At 43.2% G+C, this 15,521-nt stretch overlaps 1 protein-coding gene across 4 annotated transcripts in view; it reads right to left on the minus strand.

The window, feature by feature from the left end:
* Positions 1 to 15,521, minus strand: part of LOC124184632 (elongation of very long chain fatty acids protein 4-like) — a 20,808-nt gene continuing 5,287 nt past the window's right edge. The window contains exons 1-7 of one of the 4 annotated variants that reach the window (XM_046574575.1): positions 9,509 to 9,845; positions 2,561 to 2,642; positions 2,249 to 2,436; positions 2,080 to 2,160; positions 1,823 to 1,994; positions 1,197 to 1,474; positions 1 to 1,104 (exon numbers count right to left, since the gene is read on the minus strand). In XM_046574575.1, coding sequence (XP_046430531.1) covers positions 940 to 1,104; positions 1,197 to 1,474; positions 1,823 to 1,994; positions 2,080 to 2,160; positions 2,249 to 2,436; positions 2,561 to 2,639 — 963 coding nt within the window. In that variant the 5' untranslated portion in view covers positions 2,640 to 2,642; positions 9,509 to 9,845 and the 3' untranslated portion in view covers positions 1 to 939. Of the gene's footprint in view, positions 1,105 to 1,196; positions 1,475 to 1,822; positions 1,995 to 2,079; positions 2,161 to 2,248; positions 2,437 to 2,560; positions 2,643 to 3,446; positions 3,633 to 3,678; positions 3,699 to 9,508; positions 9,846 to 15,521 lie in introns of those variants that run through there. The other 3 variants (XM_046574579.1, XM_046574577.1, XM_046574578.1) reach the window with 3 other exon arrangements.

Here is a 15,521-nt window from a genome sequence, read left to right on the forward strand (position 1 = left end):
TTATCAATTTTCGAGCACTGCTCGGCAATGACGTATTTTCATAACAATGGTAATAATAATTGTTACAATTTCACAGTAGTTTTTTTTCAAACGTAATATAACAACATTTCTCTTTTATCCACATGTAATCACCTCATGTAATCGTATAGCTTTTATCAGAAGTAATAATGCAATGAAGACTTGAATAAATAAAGTATCATTGTCATCATCATCGTTGTAGTTGACCAAGAATACCTTACGACATTTTAAAACTGAACAATGCAACCACGACTCTTTTCACCTACGGTTCTTAAGCACGAACTGGTTTTACCAATTACAGTTGTGCGAAGGTGATGTTTTTGTATAATAATTGCTCTACAGGGAATTATAAACGCATTTTTCATGCACACCGTAGTATATGCGTTTACGGAACCTGTTCGTGTCTGTTTTCCTGCATGAGAATCATCCAGGTGAAGGAAAGCGGATGTTGGGTACTTGAAGGAATGTGTTACTCGTCGTCCCGCACTCGGCGAAAACCTTTCAATCGCCCAAATAACATATAACTATTTGCTAATTGCGACCGTTTCACAGCCATGCTGCAGACGTTGCATATTAAAGTAGGTATGTCATATTATATAAAAAGAGGTTTCATAGTTTCTGTACAAATACTAACTAAAAGATAGCCGCGTCTCTCCGCTTGTGAAAAGTCACACCGGAAGCCAGCAGCCGCCTAGCCGTCTTAGTGGTAAGCCGCAGCTAAACTTTATCGTCCTTAGACTAAAGCGCCTCGTTCTCCACTGTGCATCAACAGTCCATCCTTCTGCACCAGCCAGAAAATTTCCAGGTCCAGAACCGACTAGTTGCTGTCTTCTGCTGATTTTCGCTACTTCATTCCTATATCGGGCTGTTCGCGTCAATGGATTAAGAGGCTTTGTCCTTACAGCGTGTCCTGCCTTCCACTCATTGTAGTTTTTTCGTCGTACCATTTGCGTAACCGTTCCTGTACCCGTTCCTCTGCAATTTACCGTTTGCTATGCTCTCCGCAGACATCGAAGCTTCCGCGGCTAATTTGGCCTGCACCGCTTTACCGTTGGCCGCCATTTTAGCAGCATAGGCTCGTTTGCCCTGGGGAAGACAATTATAAAGGAGGAAATTTATTAGCCATTCAACGTTAACTTCCTGCAACAACTAATTATTATATTCGTTAACGTATTCACCTTGGCTATGTAGGCCTTTGCGTAGAAGTTCCCAAAGAGCACTATGAACGAGACCATGTACAAAACCAAAGCGTACTGCATCCACAGCGGGAAATCGCACCCCGAACGAATCCCATTTATACCGAGAACCAGGGCTGCCGTAAACTGAATCAACTGCAGAATCGTCAGGTACTTCTTCCACCACAAGAATTTCGCTACCGACGGACCGAGGGCGGCAAGTCCGTAATAGGAATACATCAGGACATGAATGAAGCTGTTCACCATTGCCGGAAGGAATGCTGAGGAAACCATGACGGTACTTATGATTACACCAAGTTATTTGAATTTCACTGGCGCACTATAATTTGTTCAAAATGAAAACAAAAAAAAAAAAGTACTTGTCGCAGTCTGTTTGAAAGTCCTAAACATCCTTGGCGTCGGTAGAAAGGAGAAAGAAAAGACAGAGAACTCGGTCAGTATTCTGCTGGTTAGACATTAAACGAACTGAGCGGTAACCCACTACGACGATTTGTTTTGGTGACAGGTACAAGAAGTCAGAAAAAAATGGTGAAAGCAAGTCCCGTTTGTCAATCCGTCAACTTTAGTCTCATCCACGGCGCACGGTTGAAAATGGAGGATGTACTTACTGGACCCGCTCGGCACCCACTTGATGCCAATCCACCACAAGGAGAACATGGTGGAATGATGATAAACATGAAGGAAGCTAAGCTGGTTATCCTTCTTTCTAAGAATAAAGAAGAACGTGTCGCAGAACTCGAGTAGCTTGCTGAAGTAGTACCACCAAACCGCGTTCGCAATCTGTATTCGCACATTGAAGATTTTATTATAAGAATTGCATTGATCCTTGGAAAGATTTGTCTCTTAGCAATAAACTTGTTCTTACCTGAAGTTCATCTGGCCTAGTGATGTGTCTAATCGGCTGGCACACGTAACTGTACCGTAACCTGGTCGAGGCTACGAATAACTACAACAAAAAAGTGAAACGACGTAGATTACAGACGCAGTTGCAAGTGTTAATTAAATCGAGGAGGGTTTTGGTCTTAGTTACGCACTTCTATGGCGATGTAAGCGTTGAGGCAGGCCATTGCCAAGTTGTAGGGGACGAGGGCCCAGGTGAGCTTGAAGGCTCGTCTTCTCCGCATGATCTTTGGTCCGGCCCAAACTATTCCGAGGTACAACAAGGTGTAGAGCAGCGTCGGCGCTGGCGAATCGACCAGCATCCATCCTCTCGTTCTATCATCTACGTCAAGGAAAATTATAATCGATACAATGCGCCGATCATTGGTTTGCTGATCTATCGATTCCGTTGGATCGCCGATGATGAACAGGATTTTTTATTGTCAAAAGATTTCTTATTATCTTACCTGCCAGCGAAAGCGTCCACAGATAGTAGTCGTAAGCATCGTGAAATAAATTCGTTGTCGTGTTTAGCAGGCCTGCCATTGCCTGAAACAGATAAAGAGAGACCACAATTAAAGATCGAAACTAAAATTTCCGACAGAACAGCGAAATGCTCCTTCTGATTATGCACTTTTACTTATACGCGAATCCGGGTATGCAGATAATTACAGCGCACGGAGAAAGTTGTAATCGCATATTGCCCGAGAAGGCATTTCAAAAGAACGGAGATGCGATTTACTATGTATATGCACATACATGCACCTTGGGATTTTGGTAACGAAACTGACGTAGTTATTTTCACTTTTTCAACTATACGAATAAGAGAATGAAACAAAGCGAGTAACCGCGAATTAATCCCCAATCCCACAAAGCTGCAGACGATGTTTGATCCTCGTTTGATTCCTGTTCAAAGAAACTCCTAACGCGATACAATTTACCGTCCGACTGACCGCAAGACATGCTTCAAGGTGTATCAAATGATATGTTTATCCGATAAAATCTCGGATAACTGCATTCGCGATCTCTAACGGGTAATTGAAAGTTGATATAGGATTCAGTCTACTTACGGGCGTTCACAAGGAAACAGGTAGAAAGAGAGAAAGATAAAGAGTGATCACTGAAAGAGAAGACGGTGAAACAGCCGAACTTCTTTTATTGGAATGACAACAAAATGTAAGTAAGAGTCACCGGTATCGGAAAAAACAAGAAAAAAAAACAGAACGTTTCACTGTATGGAACAAACCATTGTCGGGGACAACTTTCTACGCTACGTAACGTAGAAACAAGTTAAACTGCAACTGCGCGAATGAAACTTGTATATAAATGTGAATATTTTTGAGGAATTCTTACCGCGTGTGACGATTCGCACCGCTTACCAGTATCCCGAAATCTAGTATTAAAAATAAAACACAAAACTATCGTGGCACGTCAAAGCTGGCTCATGGCAATTTGCAACGACAACGCGAACGTCGAGCGCCAAAGTGGCAGCGGATCTCGGCGTCACTTCGGTCTGCTTTATAACTTTGGCCCGACACCGGGGGAGAGGTACCAAAGGGAACGGTTTAACGGGGTCAAAACCTACAGAAATGCTGTGGGGATGGACTAGCGGAGACGGGACTCGTTCAAATCCGCAAGTATCAGTCCCCGTCTCCCACGAGCGGGGGCTAAAGAAGGCTCCAACCGATTTCCCCTACCCTCCACCACCCTCCTCCACTCGGCCCGGTCCCCACGCCAAGGACTAGGTTACTGTCACGGGAAATACACTACACGTTCTGCCCCACCGTTCAATGCCAACATGGACCTCGCAGCCGTGGTTCCAACTACCCACATCTCATGAATTCATTCAAATTCTCTTCAACGCCGACCCAAACAGCGAAGTCTTTTTGCGTAGCGGAATTTTGGTCAGCAGCTAATCGACAGTATTTTCCGCGACCGACTTGGTTCTTGTCATCTTGTTTAGCTTACGTGTAAACCTGATCCCGCTGATCACACTGTCGTCTCGCGCAAACACCGAGGAAATTTCCAAGGTCGGTCAACTATGGCAAGAATTGCCACGATGACTCGATTTGGAAATTCCTAAACCGCAACTGCGATATTTCTAGGCTCATCCGATCCACCGACGGGCCAACGGCTGAGCGTGCACTACGTACAACGCCGTCGGTAGATGGGTATCAGGCTCGAGTGTATTATTCGAACCTCTCGTACCTCGGGTAATCACCGCAACTATCTACGCGCCGAGCACGAGGTTTCTAATGGGATTGAACCGCCTACGATGGAACAGGATGAAGCTAGGTTACTGGGTAAGGCGTGCAGCTCGGTGCATTCAGACGGAGATTCTCTCGCCGAAAAGGTCTCGACCAAAGGTCGCCTATGCTCTCTGCGAAGACACCACAGGCCGGGGAAAGCGCACTCGAAGACCCCGTCCTATTATCCGCATCTCGTTCATCACCTTGGCTTTGCAGAGCCAAAGGACGCGTGCTCCGATCGATCGGACTAGAAAGCAACGAACTTATCCGTCAACGCGATCGCAGAGTGGAGTTGTAAAAATTGGAAGCCGATCAAGGCGAGGCAAAGCGAATGGACAAACAATTCGTAATCTTTGACAAAGGTTTGACCAATATCTACAAGGATGATAACTTTGACCGCCGGAGAGAAACTTCGAGCTGATCATCGGATGATGGTGGCTGTTCCTAAGGCACACCTGCAACACGCTACATCACTGAGAGACAGTAGATTGCCCGCGGGCTTTGTACTCTCTTCCGGGTGTGAAGCAAGTGAAATTTTTTTTCACCGCGTGCACAGCAAGTCCGCTTAGAACCGAGTCGCTCGTATTTCGTTCGTCATTACTGACGGCGGATAATCGTGATCCAAAAAGCATACAGCTTCAATTTTCACATTGATCAGGTGCTAAGTATTCTATTTCGAACGTACAGCAGGTACTGTCCAGTACACTAATTTCTGCGAAGAAATTCACGTCATATGCGGTGACGCGATATGCGAATATTGAAACTTTGCACGGTTTCCAAATAGAAGTTAATTTTCGTACCAGGAAGAAGTGCCAACGACGTAGACGGGATAATATTGTCATCATATCCACGCATGATAAAGATATTCTTCAAGTAAATTTACAAGTCATACCGATGTGTGTTCAACAAACTTGTGAAAAACCTTCAGCCGTTGGATTTTCCAGAGATCTTGCTACATCGTTATGCCTTACGTCTCTACTTCTCAAATGCGCCAGGTTTCCCCGGAAACCGTAAAAATGTTTCACAGTCATGTTAATCCCGCGAATTGGTCTTGTCTTTGTACGCACGATGCGAGGCATGATACGTATCTATCTCCACGTTGAATGAAACGGTTCCAAGATTGTTCACAGACGGCTTGAAAGGTGGTACGCCATGGCATGCCATGACATCAATTACAATCTCGACAAAGATTCGGTAGGACCTTATTTGAAAGCCGGTCTGGATTATCACATTTTTATGCGTTCACCTCTCTTACCTCGAGGTAAATTCTACAAGCTGCTGCAAGAGATTCTCATAAAGTGAATAAAAATGCCAACTCATCGAGGGATCAAATAATTTTATTGTAGTTTACCGGATTCTCGACAATTCGCAATGCACTGTCCGATAGCAATATTGTTAGCCAGCAGTTTTAACTGCATTCACGGTACGGAACGGAACATACGGTGCCGTATATTAACTGTGACAATTGCGCTGTGTCTTAGGTCGCGATGACGATAAATCATTCGGTTAAACTTTTGCTGGTGTATGGGCTTCACGCACGTTTGACACATATTGTATCGGCACTACGAAAGTAGACAACTACCTCTAGCTGTAAATGTCATCCTATCGATTTGGAATTACTTGAAGCAGAATAAGTCGCGTTATTATTTATTTATTTTATTTTTTTTACCTATATCCTGACCGAGTATGAATTTGACGACCGTTGACTGAAAATCGCATCTTACAACGAAAGTTTTTTTTTCCACTAGAAATCGTCTGCTAATCAGATGATACGATTCTGAAACGTGCGACTAGCAATTAAGCATGACAAGCTTTACGCACACGCAACGTTAATAATGTTCGAAACAACGTCAGTAGCATCGCGTCGTTGAGCGATAATGCGAGAGCTGGGCAAGAAGCGGAAAAATTTTCACCTTCGACTGCGGCAAACGGGAATGGATACAGATTCTTCGATCCGTCAAGCGTTAAGAGTGATTGGAAAAAAGTAAGCGTGAAGATCTAACGTCCCAGTTTTAATTTCAGCGATTCAGCTCGGCGCGCCCTTTTCTTCATCCTCTGTTTACCGTTCCATCGGTAAATTATTGTTATGCAAAACGAGACACGTTCTTCTTTTTCTTCTTCTTCTTCTTCTTATTCTTTCAACGCAAAACTTCACGCCTGCAGTTTTTGCTGTAACACAGCTGATATCTTCGTATTATAGACGCGGAAGTGTTACATGAGCATTAGCATGTATGCCGGTCCAATAGGTTAACCAAAGATAATATGGGTATATATAATATTTGTGTGTATTAAATATTTGAAACTCTGCGGATATTGCTTCTTTACGTACAGGTACTTGGAAAAAGGTGGGTCAAGAATTTTACGACGCGTGATACAAGCGCGTCTTTACATGGGCGCACATCTGTTCACTCCGGAAACGGCACGAGGCTCACACCCGCCCGAGTGGGTACCTCCTCTCACACGAACTCGCACTTTCACGTTTCGCCTTTTTTCCGTGATTAGAAAAAAGATAATAATGCCAGATGATTTCGCTTCTGCTCAACTACAAGCTAAGCACGTAAAAAACAACGAAAAATCCCAGTGTCACGTACCGATGAGAAAGACATAAACGAAATCGAACCTGTTTTATGTACGTGCTCAAATCGAAAGTACTGCCATGCCGGAGAATTAACGCAGTTTACGTTTGTTGAACTGTATGGAATCGAGAGAGTGAAAATAAGAACTAAAGAAACGGTGGATGCTTGCAGCTTTCTTAAACACCGCCAATTAATGGGTTGAGGAAAAAGAAACAGTGACGAAGAAGTTTTACACATGATATTTTGATCGCGAGAAACTCTCGCCTTCGAAAACACATGGCGTTCCTTTACGGATCTAGAAAGAAGGAGTAAATCGGAGGAAAAGAAAGAGAGGGAAACGCACGACGGACTCGATCGCATTGCCCGCCTTGTATTAAACGTACACCCATCTTTCCTTTAACTGAAATTAACTTCTTTCTCTAGTTAACTTTCACGATGAGGGGCTGCTGCCGCCGCCCGACATGCGTCTCTTCGTCCTCTTATTACGAGAATCAATCTCGCCGCACATTGCATTTCCAACGAGGAATACGTTCGCGCAATATAGGCAATGGCTCTTGCGTGGGAGAGAGTGGAGTTAAACGAAAAAAAAACAACTTGAGAGATGTCCGCAAACAGACCTCTTGAAACATGTTCAATGCACGCCAATATTTGCAGTGAGCATTCACGTCAAGTTTGAGAAGCTGTGTTCAACAGGTGCTTTAGAACTTTGCACCCGCAGAAAAGATGTTTGAGCGAATTCTAAAATTCCCGGGTGAACGATGATTTCAGATCTGCAAAATTGATTGGCGAGGTGCGGGAATGACGAATAGATCGACGTATGAATCGCTTGGTAATGATCTCGCCGACAACGCGGTTATCTATACATTCAGCATGGAATATAATTCAAGTTAAGCTAGGCTAATTGGACCGACGCGCGTTTCTCCACCGGTGCGAGTAGCCGTGATGCTGCACTGCACTGTCTCCATACCGTATCGTAATTTTTTTCCTTTCCTTTTTCCTTTATAACCAGCAGAACCGGATCGCATTTACCGCTGCACCGCATGTGGATTACCGGTTTCTTACCAGCCTGCAACTTAAACCGAAGCCCCTGCGATGAATCTATGTGTATAATCTATAAATCGCGTATCGTAAACGGGAATACCGATCGTGGAATCGATTGACCATCGATAAGTTTCCGCCCATGCGCTACTTATCTTGATTAAGTCGTTCGAAGAGAATAAACGTCGCGTTGCAACGGTCGGTATTTTAAATTGGAGCGTTTCGTTGCTTTTATAGAGTTTTGATCGCGTGCCGGATAATGTTGTGTAAACAGAATTGTAATTACCCTCGGAAACTAGCCCGAATAGATATTTTTGCCGTACAACACGTTGCCTAATAAATTGGAAAGTGACAAATCGACGTTGAGTTCACTCGACGATGTATCGAAAGGAAAGAATTCCTCGACGAAGCTTGAGTAGGTATTCAAACGGCTGAGTCGATTAGCCGCGAACAACAATCATTGCTCGAGGAGAAATTTTTACAACGCAACGTGAAATTTCCCGAAGGCTGTATGAGTCGGAAATTTTGCGGTCAGTACCTAGGTGCCGCGAAACGATGCGCGACCACCCCCAAAGGATATAAATATATTCCATCACACCGACTCGGAAGTGTGAAAGAACAACAATCGCACCGACAATTTACAATGAAATTTTGATGACACAGTAATCTAAGTCTCGTTTTTATAATTGTGGCCCCCCACTTTTTATATTCCCATGTACGGTGGTTTTTTTTTCTTTGCTCTTAATTTTTTCGCTCTCATTTGCCCTCTTTTCGCAAACTCCAGACACGCGTGTAAACACGTGTAAAAATACCGCGAGATAGGGAACGGTGAAAGTTGGGCGGGTTTCTCGATTCCGCCACCGTGATCCTCAGACGCCGAGAAACCCGTCTTCTTCCTCGGATGCAGCTTCACCCTCTGCACCCGGTCGACGGCTATCCTGCATTTCACCGATGCAACGGTTTTTCCGGTTTGCTTCGCTCTCGACGAGGTCGAAACTCGCTCCACAACTCTTCCCGTTACGGACGTCGATGCGTGGGATGAATCTCGGAAGACGATTGATTACGGCTAAAATACTTTTTTTCAATTCAATCGCACATCTTACATTTTGTTTCAGTAACTATCCGGCAACCTCCAGACGCACTGTGCAGCACGCTTTGGTGTGAATTATTACGACGACCGATGCAGTTGTAATATTAAATGAAAAAAAATCAGATGATGGAAGAGAGTAAAATTTTATTCATACGAAGTGAATGTTTTTCGTCTGCGGAAGAGAAAGTCGTCGTAAAGATTCTTTATACGGTACGCATGATAGTGATAATTAGCGATGGCTGCAGCGTGCAACAAATATCTACGGGATCCTAAAATGCTACGAGTAATTTCTGCACGAACACGATCTTGACCAACTCGAACGTGTCTGGGTCATGTCACAAGGCATATAAAACTGAAGAGAAACTGATTAATCCGCCTCGACGCAAATCGCAAGGAATACCGTATATATATATGTTTCGTTTCCGAAAAATTATACAACAATCACAATTTCAATTCACTAACCTCTTGATCGAAGTATCCGGTTGCCGTATGTGCGTGGAAAAAGAATCGGAATGAGAACCAGGAGATCCGGTTCTTCGCCGGCTGGGACTAGTGCACCCAGTATGGTAATCGGCGAGTTTTGAGTAATAGCCGGATGCAGTTGCGCGATTTCTTCCCAGACGGCAGGTCTTCGTTATTTCACTTCCATATTTTGATTAATCGTAACTTTTGTACTTTTCTCATCGGCTCGATTCGCTTTTATTTCACTACTAAATACCACGCAGAGCCGATCTTTCGGCAGTATCAGGCACAGGAGGGTGTGTTAGCGAACGGCGGTAGCCATCACTGAAATCAATACAGCCCCTCGCCACTCCGTGTTCACCCTTGCCAGAGTCGAGCGCCACTCTGCGTCAAAACCGCCAAGAGTCAGTTGATACATCCATATCCGCTTACTGGTTGGAAAGAAACGCCTGCAGCATCGCCGACGATCCAACCGCGGTGGAAAATGCTTTTTATTTTTTTTTAATCTATCCCCATTTCCCCGCAACAATCTTCTACGGAAAGCAATACGCTGTATTTCTCCTCTCTCACCGCGAATAGTCACCTCAATGTCTCCAATCGAGATCAACTTATCGCCGCGATGGTAAAAGTTGTGAGACTCGTTTCACGATTCAGTTCGTATTCAACAGATTCTTTATTTTTTGCCTTTTTCTTATCCTCGAAACGAACCGGTGAGCGTGAACAAAAAAACTTTTCCCGAAAAATATACGAGCAACCGTATTTTCTTGGTTTAATACATTATTTTCTTTTTCCTACATAAATGGAGGATGAAATAAAACCTGAAATATAACATCTGCACTTTGTTCTCACACGCAAATGATTAAAGTTATACTCAGTGTAAATGGACCAATATATCGACGCTACAACAAATTGTTTACCACCTGTGCACGATATGAGTCCGTATTTGCTATTCCTGAGATTAGAGATAATTAATCATTGTGATTTTATACACTTTGTGATTCTTCACTGATATTTATACCCACACCGTTTGCGAGAAAATTGATTCAACATCCGTGGTATAGTTTCGTACATATATACGGATATGACGATAAATCGCGTGGAAGATAAAGAATGAAAAAAAAGAACCGTATCAAATTCTAAATCCATTGGAGAATTTAATTTGTGTAAGAAAATTTGGATTACTTAATCAATTAATCTGTCTTGGCAAATAATCCTTGTTATCGGGGTAAGAAAAATTCTCCAATACCTTGTTCAGTGTTGACAGGTTTTTCAGTTTCTCCGTCCGTCGGTTGAAAGTGTAACTTGAAGTTCCGGGTGCGCCCACCTTTACGCGGCAAATTGATTTCAAACGTAAATTGGCAATCGTTTCAGAGTCTTATATAAACGTGTAACATGTACCGAACAATTTTCACTCACACACAATTTCCATCATCGTAATAACACAAGCATTAGGCTTTTCTGCCAATCTACACACGATAACGATTTCCAATTACATTCTCAAAGACATTGAAAGTCCGAGTCGGTTCGCCTGCGGATTTGTCATTACGGATAAGCGTAGGCATACATTTATGCATAGGTATTATAGGTATATCTTCACACAGTAGATACATTGTTAACCAGGAGGTATTGAACTAAAGAACACTTCACTACAGCTGGTGACACGCATCGAGAATTCATGACGCGAAAAACTTTGTAGGTAAATCCTCGACGATTCCCAGAGTTGTTCTTAACCGAGTCCTGTTAGCTTCTTTCTCTGAGTATCGGTGAAATTGACCGATTTTCAGGATAACGGTGCTAATTCCGTACTCAAAGAATTTTACTATTGCCATAAAAATACACGAGTTGTCCGAGTTCTGGGTCAATTATGTACCCAGTGCTTAAGGAGATAAATGATCCGGTATCACGAACACGACTAGAAACATCGGTTTCTAAACAGCTGCCAAGATCGATGCAAACAATACGGGTGATCTGTGATCTATGATCAGTGCAGGATCAAAATCGAAGAAATTTGGTAAAGATAAAAGGAGAAACGTGCTCGTATAATCTCGGCATATGCAGGATGATTATAATTACGCGCGTCGCAGTATAACAGTAATTGTTAGAGGTCTTTTAATGTTCTGACGCGGTAGGTCGGGGTCAACCACTTTCACGGCCAATCAAACTTCCCCTCCTCTTTCGTACGGCTATAACGGCGAGAAATCGTAGCGGCTTAACGCGTATGAGTATGTAAATTCAGTAATAAGCGATCTAGTCTGAGCTGGACATCGTGCTTTCTCGTACATCGCGGAATGCATGGTTTCGAAAAATGCAAGGATCACTGCGGGAAGGATAACTGGGCGGAACGCGATGTCGCAAGCTTGTGTAATTGAAAGCTGTCGAGATAATTGAATCAATGAAAGCCGCGATCATTCGCATCGCGTGATGAAACATCAAAGAGAAATTGATCGAGATCAGGGAGCGAGAAAGGGGAAAAAATCAGAGACATACGTCTCTCTTCCCCTATTTTTCTCTCTGTGTCTTTCTCGAGTGTAAACATTCAGCGATTTGCGAGTTTCTTTTGCCCTGAAGAGGCCGATGGTTATATTAGGTGGCGGAAAAATTCATCGAGGTCGGGGATTGAGGCTACGGGTTTTAGAACCGAGTGACGTAAAAGTCCCGTACAGCATGTACTCGCTACCGGTCCTCGTTTCAAAGATGCTTAATGGAACATCGCGCCTTCGGCTCTGTAATACCTGAGCCGTTCGTGATTCCTCCTCCTCAGCATCCGAATGGTTGCCACGGTCCACATTCACGCCTCCAGGGCTCCTCGTGGAACCCGAGACAATTGTACACCAACTAGTAATGGGAATTCTCGAGTCATCGCTCACGCCGTGCAGACGGTGATAATGAGCCGCAACTGGAGAAACACCGAGTGACACATGTCCGATTTTCAGACTAGCAGAAACACGCTCGTTGCTCTGTGGAGAAATGGATGTCGTTTCGACTCAGCCGCAATCGGTGCTGGAAGAACTTGAAATCGAAATGTGCGCGGGACTTGAAGGGAGTTTTTCAAATTTCTGTACCAAACCACGAACAAGTAGGTAACATCGATTACCTCTGTGAGGTTTACTTCACGATTCGGTAATTATTGTGTAAATCTTTTTGGTGTAATAAATACTAAATACCAAATACCTACTTTTCAAAGTTTTCCGACGCCGATAGTCCACGGTGCAAAGCCGCGCGTATTCAAAGACCAAATTTGAAACTGTGTCATCGCGATTCCAACAGTCTTGCACGGAGCTGTGGATACGTTTTGACTGCAGAGACTGGCGTGAAAGTTGTAACGATTTGAAAATTCCAGGAAAGCCTCGCTTACTTTGTATCGTTACGATCGGATAAGCTCACGGCGTTCGCTAATTGCATTAAGTGCAGTACCTGCACTGCGAGCTGCAGTAAAGAGCCCGTGAAAATATTTTCGAGTTTGCTCGCCTCGTCGTAAATTGAAGTAGCAGAGGAACCTGTGCTGCGAATTCTCCGACTCGCAATCGGACTCGGCGAGGGAATGCTAATGGTGCAGAATCATCGTGCGAAAGAAGCTGGCATTGGTATTCCTCGTTCCAACCGCGAGGTGCGTCTCATTGTATCGCGTCCGAGTAGTTACGAGCTTCCGTTTTTCAGGTGACACGGTTTCACGCTTGACGAATGCCTCGCCATTCGTTTCGCTACTTCGGTATTGTAAGACAACGAGAAAAGACGTTTTCCTCGATTAATGATGATCGATGGACTGTCGGATTCGGAATACCCGCCTTTTTTTTTGCAAAACATTCGCAACCTGAGTGGAAAATCTACCGTGTAGGCTCACGTCGGACGCTGGATGATTTTGAGAGGCGAAAAGTCGCCGATTCTCTTGCGCTCTGGAATAGCTGAAGAACTTTCTATGGTATCTCAAAGCCGAGGGACGAAACAAAACCACATATGAAATTGAAAGCCAATAATATCTGTAATTTTGTTGTACTTCCAGCATACCCGAAACGTGAGTTAGGACCACGTTTTTCTGAACTGATTTATTTTTTTCTGTTTTTAACACTTAACTTTAAGACGGGTCACCGTGAGGAGTCTGATCTTCGTACGGGCAAGTTTCTTCGCCTATCGTGTGTCAGGTTTATTACACGGTGATAAAACCAAGATTATTTATATTCCGTGACGCGCGTCAAGTTGAGAGGCCAATACAATTAGAGAATGAATTGCATTCTTATAAGCTCGTCGGGATTAACGAAGTAGGTATAATATTCCGCACTGCCCAGCTGTTGTTGGTACAATTAATACCGCGTTTCTACACTCGTAAGTCTGTGCAGTTGTTACGACCACGGGCGAGAAATTTCTTTTGCGTTAATTTTCAACTTAACCCACATCTTCATTAAAGAAAAGGCAGCTCGAGCGTCACGTGTAGAACGAAGGTTTTGGACATGAAACGCACATACTTGGTCGCTCGGAAATTGCTTAGGTATACCTTAGGGCGGTTCTCGTGTCCGTTCTCAACCCGGTATCTCGAAAGTTTCTTTTGAGGTTTGATGATTATATACCGTTGTTCAGAATATTGCCTACGAAGAACGCTATTACAGAACAAAGAAGAAAAAACAAGCAGCTTCTTTTACTCATGTCCAACAAAAACGGCACATTTGCGAAAAATGTCGAGACTCTTTCCGAATAAACACTTGCTTTGAAAAAATTCGCTGTCGGGGGAATGACGTTTCAGTGAACACGTTTTCAACGTGCGAAACGCGCGATAACTTTACATCGCGTGCATAATCGAAAGGCGATAAATTTTCTTATTTATCCATCTGATAATTTACTTTCCACTCGATAAATTATTAATTATGTCACACTGCGTCGAAAGGACTTTCTTTTGCATCCGTTAAGAGAAATCTTGCCATGCATATGAGTGAACTGCATGTTGAATTAATTTATATGGATAAGATTGGAAAACAAAAGGATGATTGTAAATTAATGTGATTCTGAAGTGAGAGTATAAGAAAGATCGCGGATGTTATTAAGTATCTGAATGTGGAATGGCATTGTTTCGATATATGGCCAAAGTCAAGATGCCACATCTGTAAGTTTACCATACACGTTTTGGCTATTTGCATATTTCAAATTTCGCTTACAAACAATGATGCAATACACCGTATTGGAATATGTTAACTGCGCACCACGATTATGCAACAGGAAATTAAAGAATGTCGCTAAATTACAGGTCACATTTCGTCTCAACACTAATTGACCTCTCGGTTGAATTTCGTCCCAATTGTCCATTTCGCGTATCTCAAAAGTTTAGGCTACAAAATTGTTAGAGCGAGAATTGGAGAATAGAATCTTATTCCTCGGTACGTTGAAAACCTGAGAGATCTGCGGATTTCAACTGGCTACATAGGCATAATCGTTATTGGGTGAAACGTTTCGTTAAGCCGAACACGGACAGAGAAGAATGGACTTGCTTTCAAAAGTTAAAAAATTAATATTGGTACCGTTAGTTGCGCAGCAAGGTCGTCGTAGCACGAACACCATACGCCTGTGTATAATTAACCGCTGAAAAAACAGCCTCCAAGTAATTCTTACACGCACTTTCTCCAACGAAACTTGCTGTGCCTACGCTGCCATATCCAAATGTGTTAATCTAAAGCCGGATACCGTATTTGAATAACCTTGATTTTTACCCATCTCTCGTTTACCGCGGACTTGTCCTTCTTTTGCATTTCAGCGAAAGTGCGGACAGGAGGCGAGGACCAGCGGATGTCTCTTACTTATTTTTCATTTACGGATTGGGAAAGAATCTACACAGAAAACATTCTTTGCGCGAGAATATAAATTTTCAATCATCCTACGTCTAGAGTACACTAATTAAAAATTCGTGACAGATTTTAATTCCCGTAAAATCACTGACTCCGAAACAGTAAAAATATATTCATTGAATTCCGACCAAATTGAAATTCACAGCCGTAATGACATAGTGATCAAATGATATAATTTTCGAAGG

This window comes from Neodiprion fabricii, chromosome 6, assembly GCF_021155785.1.
Source record: "Neodiprion fabricii isolate iyNeoFabr1 chromosome 6, iyNeoFabr1.1, whole genome shotgun sequence".
NCBI classification, from domain to species: Eukaryota; Metazoa; Arthropoda; class Insecta; order Hymenoptera; family Diprionidae; genus Neodiprion; species Neodiprion fabricii.